The 16,730-nt window shown below is 43.9% G+C and overlaps 1 protein-coding gene across 1 annotated transcript; it reads right to left on the bottom strand.

The window, feature by feature from the left end:
* Positions 1-8,998: 8,998 nt before the first annotated feature.
* ATP6V1E2 (ATPase H+ transporting V1 subunit E2) lies at positions 8,999-16,513 on the bottom strand. The gene is made up of 2 exons (XM_027623136.2): positions 16,467-16,513; positions 8,999-9,943 (listed from the first exon to the last, which is right to left on the bottom strand). Exon 2 carries the CDS (start codon positions 9,838-9,840, stop codon positions 9,160-9,162), a length of 681 nt encoding a protein of 226 aa, XP_027478937.1. The 5' UTR covers positions 9,841-9,943; positions 16,467-16,513; the 3' UTR covers positions 8,999-9,159.
* Between the last annotated feature and the right edge of the window lie 217 nt (positions 16,514-16,730).

Below are 16,730 nucleotides of genomic sequence, written 5' to 3'. Positions count from 1 at the left end.
TGAAGACAGGAAGCATGATGCCTTATTGATGCTCTCTGTGTCCCAAGTGGGACTGCCTAAGGCCTAAGCTTTCTCCCACCACTCTCCAAACCCTTCCACCCACACCCACACCACCCACCCAGCCTGGTCTGCAAATGCAGGCTAGAAACATGCCTTGCCCTTGGTTGGAGAGAGACCAGTAGATTTGCAGTTTATCCTCTCCCATGCCCTTTAAGGTACAGCCCTGCCCATGGCCCCATAAGAGGGGCAGGGATCCCAGAGGCTAGCATGTGTGGCACCAGGTAGGCACGAGAAGGAAGCCTGGAAAGAGAGATCAGAGGAGATCAAAGGTCGGCAATAGTGGAGGAAGCCAGCAGTGGGAAGCTGGGGGTCTGAGGAGTCCCAGGGAACTTGGTCATGAGGCCCTGGTTCTTCACTTAACAGATGGAGATGTGACCCTGGCGGGTCACACAACAACCAGAGAGAGTAGGAGTGAGTCTAATCCAAAGCCCAAGGGACTCAGTGGAAGACCAGGCTATGATTCCATAGAGCCAGGCTTCATTCATTCAAGATGTATCCAGTGCCATCCCTGCTTACCAGAACTTTCTGTTCTTATAGGGCCAGAGTCAGTACCTTATCTCCCATTCCACCCCCCATGGGGGTCAGTTGACCCTCATGGCTCAAGGTGGGAAAAATCTGGCAAGTCACAAGAGAGGGGGCAGCTCCCTTCTCAGGAAAACAAACCCAGTCTCCAAAATACATGAGACAAACCAAAGGGGTGAGAGTCCAAGGGTGTGTCCAAGTTCGAGGACTCCAGAGCCCAGTGGGCAAAGAAAGGTTCCAGAAGGCAGGAGGAGTCAGGAAGAGACAGGGTTTGAGTGGTCTAGAAGAGGGACATGCTGTAAAGAGCCAAGAGAAAATCGGAAGATTCTATAAGTATGGTGACAGCACAAAGTGCTAAGAAGTGGGGCTAAGCCCAGGTTTCGCAGTCCCTGTGGCAGGGAAGCGTCCCTGATAAGGAGAAAGGGAGGCGGGAATTTGGATAGGGCAATGTGTGCAAATAATACATTTAACTTCTGGCTGCTGAAGACAAAGGTGACATTAACGGTACTTTCTGTAAGGAAAGGGGATGTCATTGGCCTCGGAATGCTACAGGGAGATTTTCGGGAGAAAGAAAAATAAAAAGTGCTGCCTAGAAAGAGACCTGTCCAGCTGTCTGAACTGGCTGATGACTGGGTACTTGCTTTCCTATTTCTGTGGGGTCCGAGCAGTTTCTTTGAAACAAAGAAGGGGAGGGTCATGTGCTGTCCTGGGGACCTAAGGGAAAAGCTGGTGCATTTTACACAGTTAAATGAGCTCCTGTCCCGCTTCTGCTGCTCCTGGCGCTGCTTGTGGGCTCTCTCACTGCAAACCTGGTACCCCTTTTGTGAAGCGGCAGCCGAGGAGACTCCACGCTCCCCATGGCCAAGGAAAAGCCCCAGGAAGGAGTCAAGACTGAGAACCACCATCACATTAATGCAAAGGTGGCCAGCAGGACGGTTCCATAGTGCACTGTAAGATTAAGAGGCATATACAGCGCTTAGTAAACTAATGAAAGCCTTTCGCAAACGACAGGGCTTGTCAATGAGGCAGATCAAATTCTGATTTGACAGGCAGCCAATTAAGGAAACAGACAAGCCTGCACCTGTGGATTGGAAACAGAGGAGGAATATACATTGGCTGTGTCCCAGCAGCAAACGGGAGGTGTCTCCTAAAAAGGGAACCTGCCGATCTACTCCAGAACTCTGATTCTCCAGGCCAAGAACACATTTGCAGTTAAAAACTGTGATTTGGGTCCATCACATCCTGACCCCTACAGTATAGCTTTCTCTAGTCTTCCATTTCCCTTCCCCATTCCTTTCCTGAACATCAAGTGTGTATGTGCACAAGCATATTGCGTGTTTTTTTTTTTTAACTAAGTGGCCAGTGGTATGTTTTGATCGACAGCAAATGGAGATGAGGTGGGGAAAAATACTGATTCTATGAAAATAGCCCCTTTTTCCATTAGTGGCATGCTCCTTCAGCTCTTACCTTTATCTCCCAGGAAGTTAGTTTGTTCTCATTGTTGGACAAAGAAAGAACAATATGGAAATTCTGACATACTTTCTCCGACTGGAGAATTTTAATGTTTTTCATTTATCATTGAACAACCAAGGATAATTTTATAATTTTAGAAATTTTATAAATTATAATTTTTAAATATTTTTTGTATATCTCTGTTACCTGTGGGGCAACCTGTCTTTAAGTAGGGATAAATTATTCTAAAAGAAATAAGTCCTCGATAGTTTCCTTTCAAGTCAAGTATCTTGATGTTTAAATAAACTTCTTGTTTAAAAAAAAAAAGAGGTCATGTGTCTTCTATGCTTGCAAGCCCTGAATGACCTCCCATTGTACTTAGAATAAATCCAAATTCCTCAAATGTCACCCACAAGACCCAGTATGATCTGACACTGACCCTTCTCTCTCCCTTTCACTCACTTAGAGAGAAGCCCTACTGGCCTCCTCTCTACTCCTCAAACCAGGAGAGCTTTTTCTGCCCGGTGCCTTACACTTGTGGTCCCCTCTGCTCAGAATGCCCTTCCCTTCTGCCCACGCTTCCTCTCTGCTGTAGGTAGGGCTGGCTCCTTCTCATGCTGTAGGTGCCCAGGGTGCTACCTGAGCAGAGGTCACAGAAGGCCTCACTGTCCAAAACCCTTGACTTCTTTATGGCACTTGGATCACCTGGAAATCACTAGTTGTCTGCTTGTTTGGTGTCCCTTCCCAAGCCCTGACCCCTCCCACTTGTGGACCTACCAGCCACATTAGAATGTTCTGGAATGTTCCTTTGTGAAAGCTGGGGCAGTCACTGCAAGGGATGCTGTGCCTGGCAGAGTGCCTGACATTTGTTAACCATTCAGTAAATATTTGTGGAATGAATGAATGAATGAATAAGAGGTCTACTGATTTGAATTTGACTGAAAGAAAACGCAGGATTCAAATTCCAAATGAGGAAAGACAAGAATCTTCCAATATTCCCTGTTGTTCCCCCTTTTCCAGTTGAGTGCCGGTGCATTTTGCTTCTACTTTTTCCTCTCCTCCCTCTCTCCCTCCCCTCCTTGCTTAGTCCATTAACAGCTGGTCTGTGCCAGCTCTGGCGCTAGGTGCTGTGTGATGGACCCACCTTCCCCCCACTCTGATCCCCAGCATGCCCCCAGACCCCCAGTCTTTCCCTGGGCCCCCTCAAGTTACATGCTTTGTGCAGTCACCCACTGCTACCCCTTCTCTGTGGACTTTCACTGTGACAGAGCCCTGGGGTCAGATCACCCCGGGGAGGAGAAAGGAAGGATCCTTCAAGAAAGCAGCTATGGCCCTGCGTTTGCTAACACGTTTGTCCTAGAGGGAGTCAAAGTTCTGGAGCCTCTGTACGGCAAGTTTTTCATAAAATGAACAACAACAACCTTGTCTCTTCCCGTGTTTTCTTTGCAGTCCCAGGAGTCTTATCAGCTGATTATGACCCTGGACTGTTCCTTGCTCCCCCCGAGCTTCAGATGCAAATGTGCATCTGGGTCTCTGGATCCTTCGAGTTCTAAACCTTCCCTAAGCACCAGCACATGAATCCATGTGTCAAACATCACCCTCTATGGGCTCATCTCCCAGTGACAAAAGAATGTGCTCAGTCCCATCATTCCAGGCTGTGTGGGAGGGTGTGGTGAGCTGGGCCCAGGGTCTGCCAGGACAGTCTCTCAGAGCTGGGATCCCTCTTGTCTGTAGGGAGAAGTGCAGTCAGTAGCCTGCCGCCCAGGGAAAGGGATGCTGTCCTGCAGAAAAGGCCACCAGGTGAGCTGTGGGATTGTACGGGAGCACGGGGGTGCTCTGACAGCGCATGGGGTGCTTTGACAGTGAGGGTCTATCATGCTTTGGAATCGAATTTAGGGAGGTGGGGGCGGGAGGAGAGAGCTCAGGGAGAGGTCCCAGCGCCATCAATACAGGCATGACTTCAGAAATGAGGTAATAGACGGGGAAGGTACAGGGAAGGACACAGAGGAGTACAGAGGAAGGGGGCAAAGCCTTGAGCAATTTCCCAGGGGAGCTCAGCGAAGGGCTGAACTTGCTCCCCAGAGGCGTGGGGAGTTGTGGTTGGCCCAGAATAGATCTGCTGACCTACTTCCGGGGGTCCTGGGACCCTAGAATCAAAGAGGAAGCCCTGCAGCATGTTCTAATCTGCTGGTCTGCTTTCCTTGCCTCCTCTGAGGTTCTAGCACATGTTCAAACATCCCCTCCATTTCTGCCTGTCCAGGCAACTCGGGATTGGAATTAAACGTAGGCTCTCCCTCCACCATGTGACCCCTAGCAACAGGATTCCTGGGTCCCTAGGGCCTGGCTCTGGTGGGCACTCAGCTTCCCCCAGCAGGGAAGGAGCATGCAGAAGCAGCACTGCTCGCCCCCGCCCCTGTGCACAGCCTCTGTCTCCAGCAGCAAACAGCTTCCCTTGCACCTCAGGAGGAAGTGTTAATGAGGAGCGCCCTGGGGAAGGGTTGCACCTGCCTGTGGTTCTAGGGGGGAAGGGTTATGCCTGCCTGTGGTTCAAACAGTTTGCTCCTTTTGGCTCATAGGGACCGAGGAACTTACAGGAGGTACATGCCTTCTTGAGAGTAGGACAGTTCATGCTAATAAAGTGTGTACTTTTGGTTTTGGTTTTAGTTCTTTTTAAGATTTTATTTTATTTTTTTAAGTAATCTCTACACCCAGTGTGGGGCTCGAACTCACAACCCCAAGATCAAGAGCTTCATGCTCCACTGACCAAGGCAGCCAGGCACCCCTGTTTGTACCAGTCAACTAACCAGAAGTGCCCCATGCAAGCATTTCTAAAGCAAAGACCCCTGCAGGAGTGCAGGTGTCAGAATGGTGACAAGCAGCCTACCCCACAGGTCAGGGCTAGTGTTGAAGGCTAAGGCTTGCCTTTCCCATGGCTGAGGCCCCCAAGGAGGACCCAGCCCCTCCACAGTCCCTCTTTGCCCCCAGGTCCAAGGCAAAGCCCCTCCCATTTGTTTCCTGGGGAGGGAAGCAAAGCAATAACCCCACAGCTGCCTTTGGGAGGTAACCAAAGCCTGACTGAAGGGAGTTGGGGGGGCGGGGGGCGTCCTGCTGGAGCTCAGGCTCCGCCCATCTTGCAGGATTTTCTTGTCAAGCACCATCCCTGGATTATAGTCCTGGCACTCTTCCCTTGGTCCCCATCTCACATACTTGCCTCTTGCTATGGCCCAATCTATGGGTCAAAGAGGAAAAAGACCCTGGAGGTCTCCATCTAGGAACCAGAGCCAGGCCAGGAAAGAATGCAACAGCTGCAGTTGTTTGTTCAGAACCTACTTACGTGTGCTGCGTACGCCCAAGATCAGCACTAAAATAACAAGGCAGCAGGAAATGCAAGAAGGAAGAATCAAAACACTGTCCCACTGTCCCGACCCACAAGGAGCGATGTTTAAAAAGATGGGCTGAGTAGAAAAAGCAGCTAACAGTAAATAAAGGTGGTGCATGAAGAGTCCTCACAGGCAACTGTAGAGTCCTCGCAGCCAGGGACTGTGGGAGGGCAGGGCTCCCTTAGCCACCAGCTTTTGTTTTGCTGAGGGGACATTATGACGGAGGAGACTGGAGCCCAGGCGTTGAGAGGCTGAGGAGGAGAAGTTTGAGGAGAAAGAGAAAGTATCTGGCAGCCCTGGGCGAGAGAAAAGTTTGGAAAAACAGAGAGATGTTTAAATGGAACTTAGGGAGCGGCGCCTGGGTGGTTCAGTGGGCTAAGCGTCTGCCTTCTGCTCAGGTCAGGATCCCAGGGCTCTGGGATGAGAGCCTCCTGTCAGGCTCTCCCCGCTCAGGGGGGAGCCTGTTCTCCCTCTCCCCCTGCCCTCTCCCCACCACTTGTGTTGGCTCTCTCAAATAAATAAGATCTTTAAAAAAATAAAATAAAATAAATGAGGCCTAGAGTAATTGGGCCCCACAGGCACTCTCTAAAGCTCTCCTCAACTTCCCATAAAAACCTTCATAAAATCTACCTGTCAGCTGTTTTGGAGACGAATTAATGTCACGGGCCCCAGTAATGAATTGAGGGCAGCTCAGAAGGCCAGAACTGGGCAAGCCAAGGGGCTTCAGTTACTCCTGGATTACAGCAGGAAGTGGGGTCTGGCTTCCCAGGAAGGGAGGCGGCTGAGGGCTCAGGCAGCTGCGGAGGGAGTGCTTTGCTGGGCCTGGAATGAGAGAAGGGGGAAGACTCTGAGGGGAAGCACACTCTTATAAGCAAAAACTGTTAAGATGAAGCAAAACTGACAGAAAGCCTCAAGCCTGGATGAGGGAAAGAATTTTCTGGGGGGCAGGGTGGGGGAGGGGGGTAAGACATAAGCCACTAAGTCTAGTCTCTTCCAGCCTGTGTGTTAAAGAATCCGACCTATCTCGCAAAAGAGCTGCATCGGTTATTTATCATAAATCTCTCACTTGGGCTGGTAAATAAGCCCCAACAGGGCTCCTGCCTCCAACCTCTCTGTCCCTCCAATGTGTTTTCCACACACAGTGACACAAGGATAATCTTTTAAAAGTCCAGCTCTCATAGTTTCACTCCTATTTAAAGTCCTTCAGTGAGCCCTCATCACCCACGCAGCAGAATTAGCCTAACTCCAGAGCCAGGCCCACTGTACCTCATAGTCAGGCTCCATCCATTTTCTAGCTTCATCTGTGGTCATGTTCCCCACATCCCTCATACTCTATCACACTGAACCATGCGCAGTTCCTCTAACACAACTTGCTTTTTCACACCTCAGGGCCTTTGCATATGCCTCCCCCACCTCCTTTGCCTAAAGTGCTTTCTTTGGCTCAACTGCCAGCACCCCAAAAGCCTTCTGTGACCTTCTCTTCCTGTACCGTGTTCTCACAGTACCTCTTATACAGCTCTAGGCGGGTACCTGCACCTTGTAACATTACCATTACAGGATCCTCATCTGTTTATGTGTCAATAACTAAAGGACAGGACCCGATTGTATTCTTTGCAGCCCAGCAGCTAGCAAAGGGCCTCGTTCATTACTGGCATTCAGAAAATGTTCAGTAAATGACTGGACTCACAGCTCAAAAGGACCCACACAGAAGATACCCTTTGCAGAGATTATCTAGCTGACATGGACCCCCTTTCTCTGAGAAGTGCCCCCAGATGTCAACTGGACCAAATGTGAACATCTGACCTGAGCTGGGCCAAATGGATTTCTTCTCAGGAAAGTGGAATTGTAAGAGAAGAAGTTTATGTCTGGAACTATACCATGTAAACCTTAGAATGTAAATTTATGAAGCATGTATACTCTGCTGTTGAAACTGTGCAGTAGAGAAAGTGACTCCTAAAGAAAGATGAAGCAGCCAGATAGAGGATTTCAGATGGCTTTCTGAGTCCCCGGTCCAACCCTCTCCTGAGACCATAAGAGATTCCTGTACCCAGGCTTTGTGAGACACCCTGATTTCTAATAACCTGTCTCCTACTTTGTGTTTGAGCTTTACAACATTTCTGTTCCTGACCACATAAGACAAACTTTGTCCTTGGCAGAGTGGCTTGGGGTTTCTTTTCTTCAAAAAACCTTTATTTTAATACATAAACCAGACGGGCATAGATTAGACTGTAAATCAGCATACACATGCAGAACTAGCAACCTATAATTTACAGGGCCCAATGCAAAAAGAAAATGTGGGAATCCTTTGTTCAAAAAGTACAGTGAAAAGTCCTAAAAGATAAAGCTTTTTCCTTTCTTCTGCAGTCTCTCTTTTGACTTGTCATTGTATTTATTTGCTATTTAATGGCTAAGTAAATAAAAATAAAAATTTTAAATCATCAACACGAATTTTACCATTTATCTTTATATTGTGAAATACCCGTATGGAGAATCACCAGAATTATACAGTCTGTATTTCTTGGCTTCTGTTGGAGGATGTCTCAAACTGGCCAAAGAAATGAGCATAAGTCCCCCTAGACACTGAGCTGTCTGAGGGACTGGGATACTTTCCTCATAAGGTCCTGATGTTCCCAACCTGAGACCCAGGCCCAGCAAGCTTGACAACAGCTGGGTCCTCCTTCCCACCAGCCCTCACATCTATGTGCTATGCCCTGGCTGGGGTCAGGGAAGCCAAGCCAAATAGCTCCCATTCCAGTAGACCAGCTGACCCCACTCATCGCAGACAGGTGAATCCCAGGGTCTTTAAACCTCCACACCAGGATGTGCTCAGCATGTGGGAGGCAAGAAACTCACCCTCACCAAGTCACTTGCTGAATGTGCCATGGAGCTACCATTCTTGGACAGAGACGGCCACCACTGGGTCCAGCTCTAAGACTCTGCAGAGCATGCACACATGCTCTGACCCTCCCTGCATGCACACCCAGACCTCACAAAAAGCAGAAAGCAGCAATGTTGACTGGGTGAGGGAGGGGAAGGCTGGGTCTCAGGGCACCAGTAAGCTGGGAAATGAGCGGCCAAGAATCCATCCCGGGGAGGAGGGTGGGCTTTGGTATTTGGTACCGTGCATGAGCTAAGGCTCCAAGCCCCTGGCACATGCTCCAAAGTCCCATCAGTCTTCACTTACAAAACACATTTTCAAAGATAAAATTAAGACTTTCAAGTCAATGCTGTAGAGCATTAAACCCCAAGCACTGGGCTCTTTTGCGCATGGAACCCTATGTGACTATTTTGGTCACATGCCCATGAAGTTGGCCCTATACACACAAAAAAAGATCGCTAAACTTCATTAAATAACAGAAATACAGAAAGCTGAAGCAAAAGAAAGAAAACACACTTCAGATAATATTAAAGAATTTTAGAGTACTCAGACCCACAAACCATTAATATCATTCACATCTCAACTGAAGGACAAGCTAAAGAGCAGATGTCTTTACTCCCTTCAACCTAGACTATCGAACTGACCAGAAGATGCGGCATGTGTGGATAAACCAGAATTAGATTTCTAAGCATTTCCAAGTTTCATTGCAAAACATAATGCCTTTAGCTATTAAAAGGGTATTTCATGTAAGAAGATAGAATCCTATCAAAGCAACAAAGAAGAGGAAACCTGACTAGTTTCCTTTGCCCTAATAACGTATGCTTTTAATGGCTTAGCAATTCAACATGAGCTTCATTTGGCAGAGGCTTATACGAAAAACTTTCTGTTGGCATTGGCTCCAAACAAGGCTTTTCGTATTTCAGGCATCTTTTGTTGGGCTAAGAGATCCAGTCGACTTTCTAGGGTATTGGAAATCTTTATTCTCTGATTGCCACTGTAGACCTCCACACCTCCAGCTGCATTCATAGCCAGGTGCACCTCTTGATCAACTTGGACATCCACGCATTTTTGGGAGACCATCATGTACTCAGGGATGGCTTTTTGCACTGCAGCCTCCACCAGGAGGATGTCCTGTGGCCTGCAGCGTACGATTACCATGGGCTCCAGCAGTCGGAGCAGACCCTGAAGCACTAGTTTATCCAGCAGTCCCTGGTAGATTTCTGGGTCGGCCACAATCCTGCTGAGTCTCAGCTTTGCATCATTCAGCAACTCTGAGACGAGGTCATCTCGGGCTCTCAGGACTTTCAGCCTTGCCTGATTCCTCATGGTGGACATCTGGATTTTCTTCTGCTGTTCTATCTGCTTCTCCTTCTTCTCATAATACTCCATAATCTTCAGTCGTTGGGTTTGCACAAGGCGTCCTTTCTCAATGTTGAACTCTTCCTCAGACTTGGCATCTATTTCTTCTGCCTTCTCATTGGCTTCCTGCTCAATGAAAGCCATCATGTGCTTAATCTGCTTCTGCACATCGACATCACTCAGGGCCATGGTTGCTCCTGGAAAGGGAGGTAGAGAGAAAACTTGCAGGCCTGCTGGTTCCTTTGATTTAGGGCAGAGTTTCAGGAATGACTTCAGAATTCGACTTCCTCAGCTATGGAGTGCAAAAGAGAAGGAAGGAGAGTCAGAGTCCAAAAGGAAGGATCATGGAGACTATCTATTCAATGCTCGTTTCACAGATGAGGAAACTGAGGCCCAGAAAGGAAAATAAACCTATCCCAGGTCATACCCTATAAGAACAGAGATGTGAACCCGGGTTCTCAGAGTTCTACCTCTACTACATTCACCACTTCTTTGTCATTAAATAATAAAAAAATTAGGGTAGACTTAGTCCAGAAGTTTTTTAGACAGTGATGGCTTAAGACTCAATATAGCAAATTGAAGGGAGGAAATGCCAAATTAATACAGAAATAGGAAGTGTAGGCCCATTTTGGGTTGGAGAGGGCTGGGGAGAATTCTAAGAAACTCGTGGTCGGACAGGAGTCAATCCAGGAAGGCTGCCTGGAGGCAGAAAGTGTTCAAGATCCCTCAAATAATACAGAGGCAGAATACTGGTAGACAGATGGTGGCATCTTGGAGAGAAGTGGGAGGTGGGAAGAGTTGAAGGTAGTCTTTTCATTGGCAGTGTTTTCCAAACCTAGAAGTACATCTAAATCACCTACGGAAACTCAGAAATACAGATTTCCAGGCTCCACTATGGATGACTGAATTAGAATCTCTGCCAGTAGGGTCTGAGAATCCATATCTTAAAAAGCTTCCCTGGGATGCTTAATGAACTCAGGAAAATGATACATGAATAAGATAAGACTAGCAGCAGCAGCAAAGAGAAAATATTTTAAAAAGAACCAAACAAATTTTGGAGCTAAAGAATATAACTTAATTTGGAGAAGAATGAACCAGCAAATTCAAAGACAGTTCATTTGAAATTATCCAGCCAGAGACACACATTCAAAAAAAAAAAAAAGTTAAGAAAACCTAGGGACATATGGGATATCATTAAGTGAATTAATATATGCAATATGGGAGTTCCAGTGACAGAAAGCGTATTTGAAAAATAATGGCCAAACACTCCCCAAGTCTGAGCAAGGAAATGGACATCCAGGTTCACAAATGAAAATGAGAAAGGAATCAAGTCATGTCAATAAAACCAGTCAACAAAATACAAAGTAAGGCAGCAAGAGAGGAAGAGGGGCAAAAAAGCTACAAGACATACAGCAAACAGTTAACAAAATGGCAATATCATGTTCTTCCCTATCAGTAATTACTTTAAATGCAAATGGATTAAACCCCCTAGAGTGGCTGAATAGATACATGTTTTTTTAAAGACTCAAATATGCGCTGTCTACAAGATACTCACTTTAGATTTAAGGACACACATAGGCTGAAAGTGAAAGGATGGAAAAAGATATTCTGTGCCAATGGTAACCAAAAGAGAGCAGGAGTGGTCATACTTATGTCATACAAAATAGACTGTAAGTCAAAAACTGTCACAAGGGGAAAAAAAAAAGACATATAATGATGAAAGTTCAATTGATCAGAAAGATATAACAATTATAAGTATATGTATATGCACCCAATATCAGAGCACCCAAATATATGAAGCAAATGTCAGAACTGAAGGGAGTAATAGACAGCAATGCAATAATATTAGGAGATTTTAATATCCCATTTCAATAATGCATAGAATATCCAGACAGATCAACAAGGAAACACAGGTGCTTGAAAAAATCATAGAACAAATGGACCTAACAAATATAGACCTATCCAGAACAGTCGACCCAACAGCAGCAGAATACACATTCTTCTCAAACACATGTGGAACATTTTCCAGCATAGGTCACATTGGGTCATAAAACAAGTCTTAACAAATGTAAGAAGATTGAAATCATACCAAGTATTTTTCTGATCACAATGGAATGAAACTGGAAATCAATAGCAGAAGGAATACGAGAATTAACAAATATGTGGAAATTAAACAACACACTCTTGGAATAAACAATGAGTCAAAGAAGAAATCAAAAGAGAAATTAGAAAATATCTTGAGCCAAACAAAAATGAAATGAAAAACAACATATTGAAACTTATGGTATGTAGCAATAGCAGTACTGAGGGGGAAGTTTATAGCAGCCAATGCCTACATTAAAAAAAGAAGAAAGATCTCAAACAATCTGACTCTACACTTCAAGGATCTAGAAAAAGAAGAAAAAACTAAGCCCAGAATTAGCAAAATAAAGGAAATAATAAAGATTAGTGGGACTCTTGGTTGGCTCAGTCAGATGAGCGTCTGACTCTTGATTTCGGCTTGGGTCGTGATTTCGGGTTTGTGGGATTGAGCCCCGAGTCAGACTTCACACTGGGCATGGAACCTACTTGGGATTCTTCTCTCTGTCCCTCTCCCTCTACCCTTCCCACTCACTCTAAATAAATAAATAAATATTTAAAAAAAATAAAGATTAGAGCAGAAATAAATGAAACAAAAATGGGAAAAAAGCAATAATACTAAAACTTGGTTTTTGAAAAGATAAAATTGGCAAACATTTAGCTAGACTAAAAAAAAAACTCAAATAAAATCAGAAATGAAAAATGAGTACTACTGCAGCCATGAAAATAAAAAAGGACTATAAAAGACTATCATAAACAGTTACATACTGACAAAGTGAAAAACCCAGAAGAAATAAATTCCTAGAAACATACAACCCACCAAGACTGAATTATGAAGAAACTGAAAATCGGAACATTTCTATAACTGGTGAGATCAGATCAGTAATCAAAAGCTTCCCAAGAAACAAAAGCCCAGACCAGATGGCTTCATTGGAGAATTCTACCAAAAATTTAAAGATTAATGCTAATCTTTCCCAAACTCTTCCAAAAAATTGAAGAATGGGAAACACTTCCAAAGTCATTTCATGAGGCTGGCATTATACCAAATGTGAAAGACACTGCAAAAAAAAGATGACCACAGGCCAGTATTCCTAATGAAAATAGGTGCAAAATCCTCAACAAATACTAGCAAACCCAATTGAACAGCACATAGAAAGAATCTTACACCATAGCCAAGTGGTATTATCCCTGTGATGCAAGGATAGTTCAACATACAAAAATCTATCAGTGTGATACACCACATTAACAGAATGAAGGATCAAATCACATGATCATTTCAATAGATGCAGAAAAGCATTTAACAAAATTCAACATCCTTTCATGATAAAAACACTCAAAAAAACTAGGAATAGAAGGAAATTACCTCAGTATAAGACAGGCCAGGGCACCTGGGTGGCTCAGTTGTTAAGCGTCTGCCTTCGGCTCAGGGCATGATCCCAGGGTCCTGGGATCGAGTCCCTCACGGGTCTCCCAGCTCAGCGGGGGGCCTGCTTCTTCCTCTCCCTCTGCCTGCCGCTCTGCCTACTTGTGCTCTCTCTCTATCTCTCTGTCAAATAAATAAATAAAATCTTTAAAAAAAAAAAAAGACAGGCCATATATGAAAAGCCCATAGCTAACATCATACTCAACAGTGAAAATCAGAAAGATCTAAGTCTTTCCTCTAAGAAAGATCTGTCTTTCCTCTAAGATCAGGAACAAAACAAGGATGCCCACTCTTGCCACTTTTATTCAACATATTATTGGCAGTCTTAGCTATAGCAATTAGACAAGAGAAAGAAATAAAAGGTTTTCAAATCAGAAAAAAAGAGGTAAAATTATCTCATATCTTACATCTTATATCTAGAAAACCCTAATGATTCTACAAAAAAAAAAAAACAACCCATTTGGAACTAATAAAAAAATTCAGCAAGTTTGCAGGATGTGAAATCAACATACAAAAATCAGTCGTGTTTCTGACTAATAATGAGTAATGCAAAAAGGAAATTAAGAAAACAATCCTATTCGATATGATGCTAAGTGAAATAAGTCAGTTCGAGAAAGACAAATACCATATGATTTCACTCATATGTGGAATTTTTTTTAAAGATTTTATTTATTTATTTGAAAGAGAGAGAATTAGAGATAGCACAAGAGGGAAGAGGGTCAGAGGGAGAAGCAGACTCCCCACTGAGCAGGGAGCCCAATGCAGGACTCGATCCCAGGACTCGAGGATCATGACCTGAGCCGAAGGCAGTCGCTTAACCAACTGAGCCACACAGGCACCCATCATATGTGGAATTTAAGAAAGAAAACAAGTGAATAAACAAAGAAACAAGAGACAAAACAACCAGACTCTTAAATACAGAGAACAAAGTGGTTGTTGCTAGAGGAGAGGTTGGTGGGGGGATGGGTGAAATAGATAAAAGGAATTGAGAGTAATGAGCACTGAGAAATGTATAGAATTGTTAAATCATTATATTGTACACCTGAAATTAATATAACACTGTGTTAATTATACTTGAAGAAAAAAATTAAGTGAGTTGATTATGTAAAGTGCTTAGAACAATGCCTTGGCACATAATAAGTGTTGATATTATTTGTATTACTAAAAAAAGAAGAGAAAGAAAAGAAAACAATCCCACGTATAATATCATCAAAAAAAAATACTAGGAATAAACTTAAACAAGGATGCTAAATGCTTGTACACTAAAAGCTCAAAACACTGCTGCAGGAAACTAAATAAGATGCAAATAAATGGAAAGACAGGCTATGTTCATAGATTAGAAGAATTAATATCAGGATATTCATACTAACCAAAGTGATCTACAAATTCAGAGCAGTCTCTATCAAAGTCCCAACGGCATTTTTTGAAGAAACAGAAAAAACAATTCTAAAATTCATATGGAACCACGAAGGACCCTGAATAGCCAAAATGATCTTGAAAGAGAACAAAGCTGAAGGCCTCACACTCATGACTTCAAAACATATTACAAACCTATGGTAATTAAAACAGTACGGTACTGGCATAAAGACAGAAATATAGACCAATGGAGCAGAATAGAGAGCCTGGAAATAAACTCACACATATATCATAATGTGATCTTTGACAAAGGACCAAGACTACACAATGGGGAAAGGACAGTCTTTTCAACAAATGGTGCTGGATAAATTGGATACCAGCAAGCAAAAGAATAAAATTGGACCTTTATCTTCTACCATACACCAAAACCAACTCAAAATGGATTAAAGACTTATACATAAGACCTGAAACCCATAAAACTCCCAGAAGAAAACATAGGGTAAAATCTTCATAATATTGGTCTTGGCAATGATTTCTTGGCATGACACCAAGCTCAGGCAATAAAAGCAAAATAGATAAACGGGACCACATCAGACTCAAAATCTGCACAGCACAGGAAACACAGAGATGAGGCAATCTATAGAATGGGAGAAAATTTTGCAAACCATATATCTGATAAGGGGTTAATATCTAAAATATACAAGAAACTCCTACAACTCAATAGCAAAGAAAAAAGAAAAAAATTTTAATGGGCAAGGGATTAGACATTTCTCCAAGGAAGACATACAAATTCCCAGAAAGCATGTGAAAAAAATGCTCAACATCACTAACATCACGGATCTGCAAATAAAAGCCAAAATGAGATGCTACCTTATACCTGTTAGGATGGCCATTGTCAAAAAAACAAAAAACAAACAACAACAACAAACAACAAAAAAACAAGTGTCAGCAAGGATGTGGAGAGATTGAAACCTTTGTGCGCTATTGCTGGGAATGTAAAATGGTGTAGCATTTATGTAAAATAGCACAGAGATTCCTCAAACAATTAAAAATAGGACTGCAGTATGATCCAGGAATCCCACTTCTGGGGATTTATCCAGAAGAATTAAAATCAGGATCTTGAAGAGACATTAGCACTTTCATGTTCACTGTAGCACTATTCACAATAGCCATGAGATGGAAACAATCTAAATGTGCTTCCATCACCAAAGAATGGATAAAGGACATGTGGTATATACATAGAATGGAATATCATTCAACCTTTAAAAGAAAAAGAAAATCCTATGGATGTTGCAACGTGGATGAATCTTGAGGCTATTATGCTAAGTGAAATAAGTTAATCACAGAAGGACAAATACTGCATAATTCTATTTGCATGAGGTGTCTAAAGTAGTCAAACTCAGAAGCAGAAAGTAGAATGCTGGTTGTCCAGGACTGGGGATAGGGAAAATGGGCAACTGCTATTCAATGGGAATAGAGTTTCAGTCATGCAGGTCTAGATATCTGTCGTGTAACAATGCAGACACAAGTAACAATACCGTACTATGCACTTAAAAATTTGTTAAGAGGGTAGGTCTCATGTTATGTGTTTTTTTTACCACAATTAAAAAAGAAAAGATAGAATGCCATCCCAGAAAGATGCACACTACTCACCAAGTTTGGTGGTAAAACAACCCAGCATTTGTGATGAAGACCAAGACTTAGGGTTGGAAGTCTTACAAACTGTCCCATTGTTTTAGGATGTAATTAAAAAAAAAAAAAACTGCACTTTTGTAAACAGAGAACTACATTCTCTGCTCCTAACTGAGACAATTAAATGTTTTTTTTAAGTCTTCCTGGGTAACCCTGGTTGGTCAACAGCTTTGGGAGCCGCTACGAACGAAAGCAGAGAGAGTGGGAGATGCAGGAAGCCCTAGGTTATGTTGTAGAGGAAACAATGTACCCGACGAACCCTTACCCAGTGTCCTGCCAAGGGTCAGCCTTCGCTCTGGCGCCAGGAGTCTGCGCACGGAATGTGGAACTTGGAACGCGCACCGGAGCCTGGCACTGTTACTGCCTTCTCTCTGCAGAGAGACCTTCACCGTCTGACCAGGCGACTCAAGTCCAAAGAGCCAGGCTGTCACTGGGGAAGGCTGGCCAAGCCTGCCAAAAGGAGGCCAAGAGGGATTTCCTTGGCACACAGGCCAGGCTGGGGGCTACCCTTGCATACTCGGAATGGCAA

The sequence above is a fragment of the Zalophus californianus genome, chromosome 8 (genome assembly GCF_009762305.2).
Source record: "Zalophus californianus isolate mZalCal1 chromosome 8, mZalCal1.pri.v2, whole genome shotgun sequence".
Lineage (NCBI taxonomy): Eukaryota > Metazoa > Chordata > Mammalia > Carnivora > Otariidae > Zalophus > Zalophus californianus.
This window is presented reverse-complemented; position numbering and strand designations above follow the sequence as displayed.

Coding starts and splice junctions, on each gene's coding strand:
- ATP6V1E2 (XM_027623136.2), bottom strand. CDS start 9,840: ATGGCCCTGAGTGATGTCGATGTGCAGAAGCAGATTAAGCACATGATG.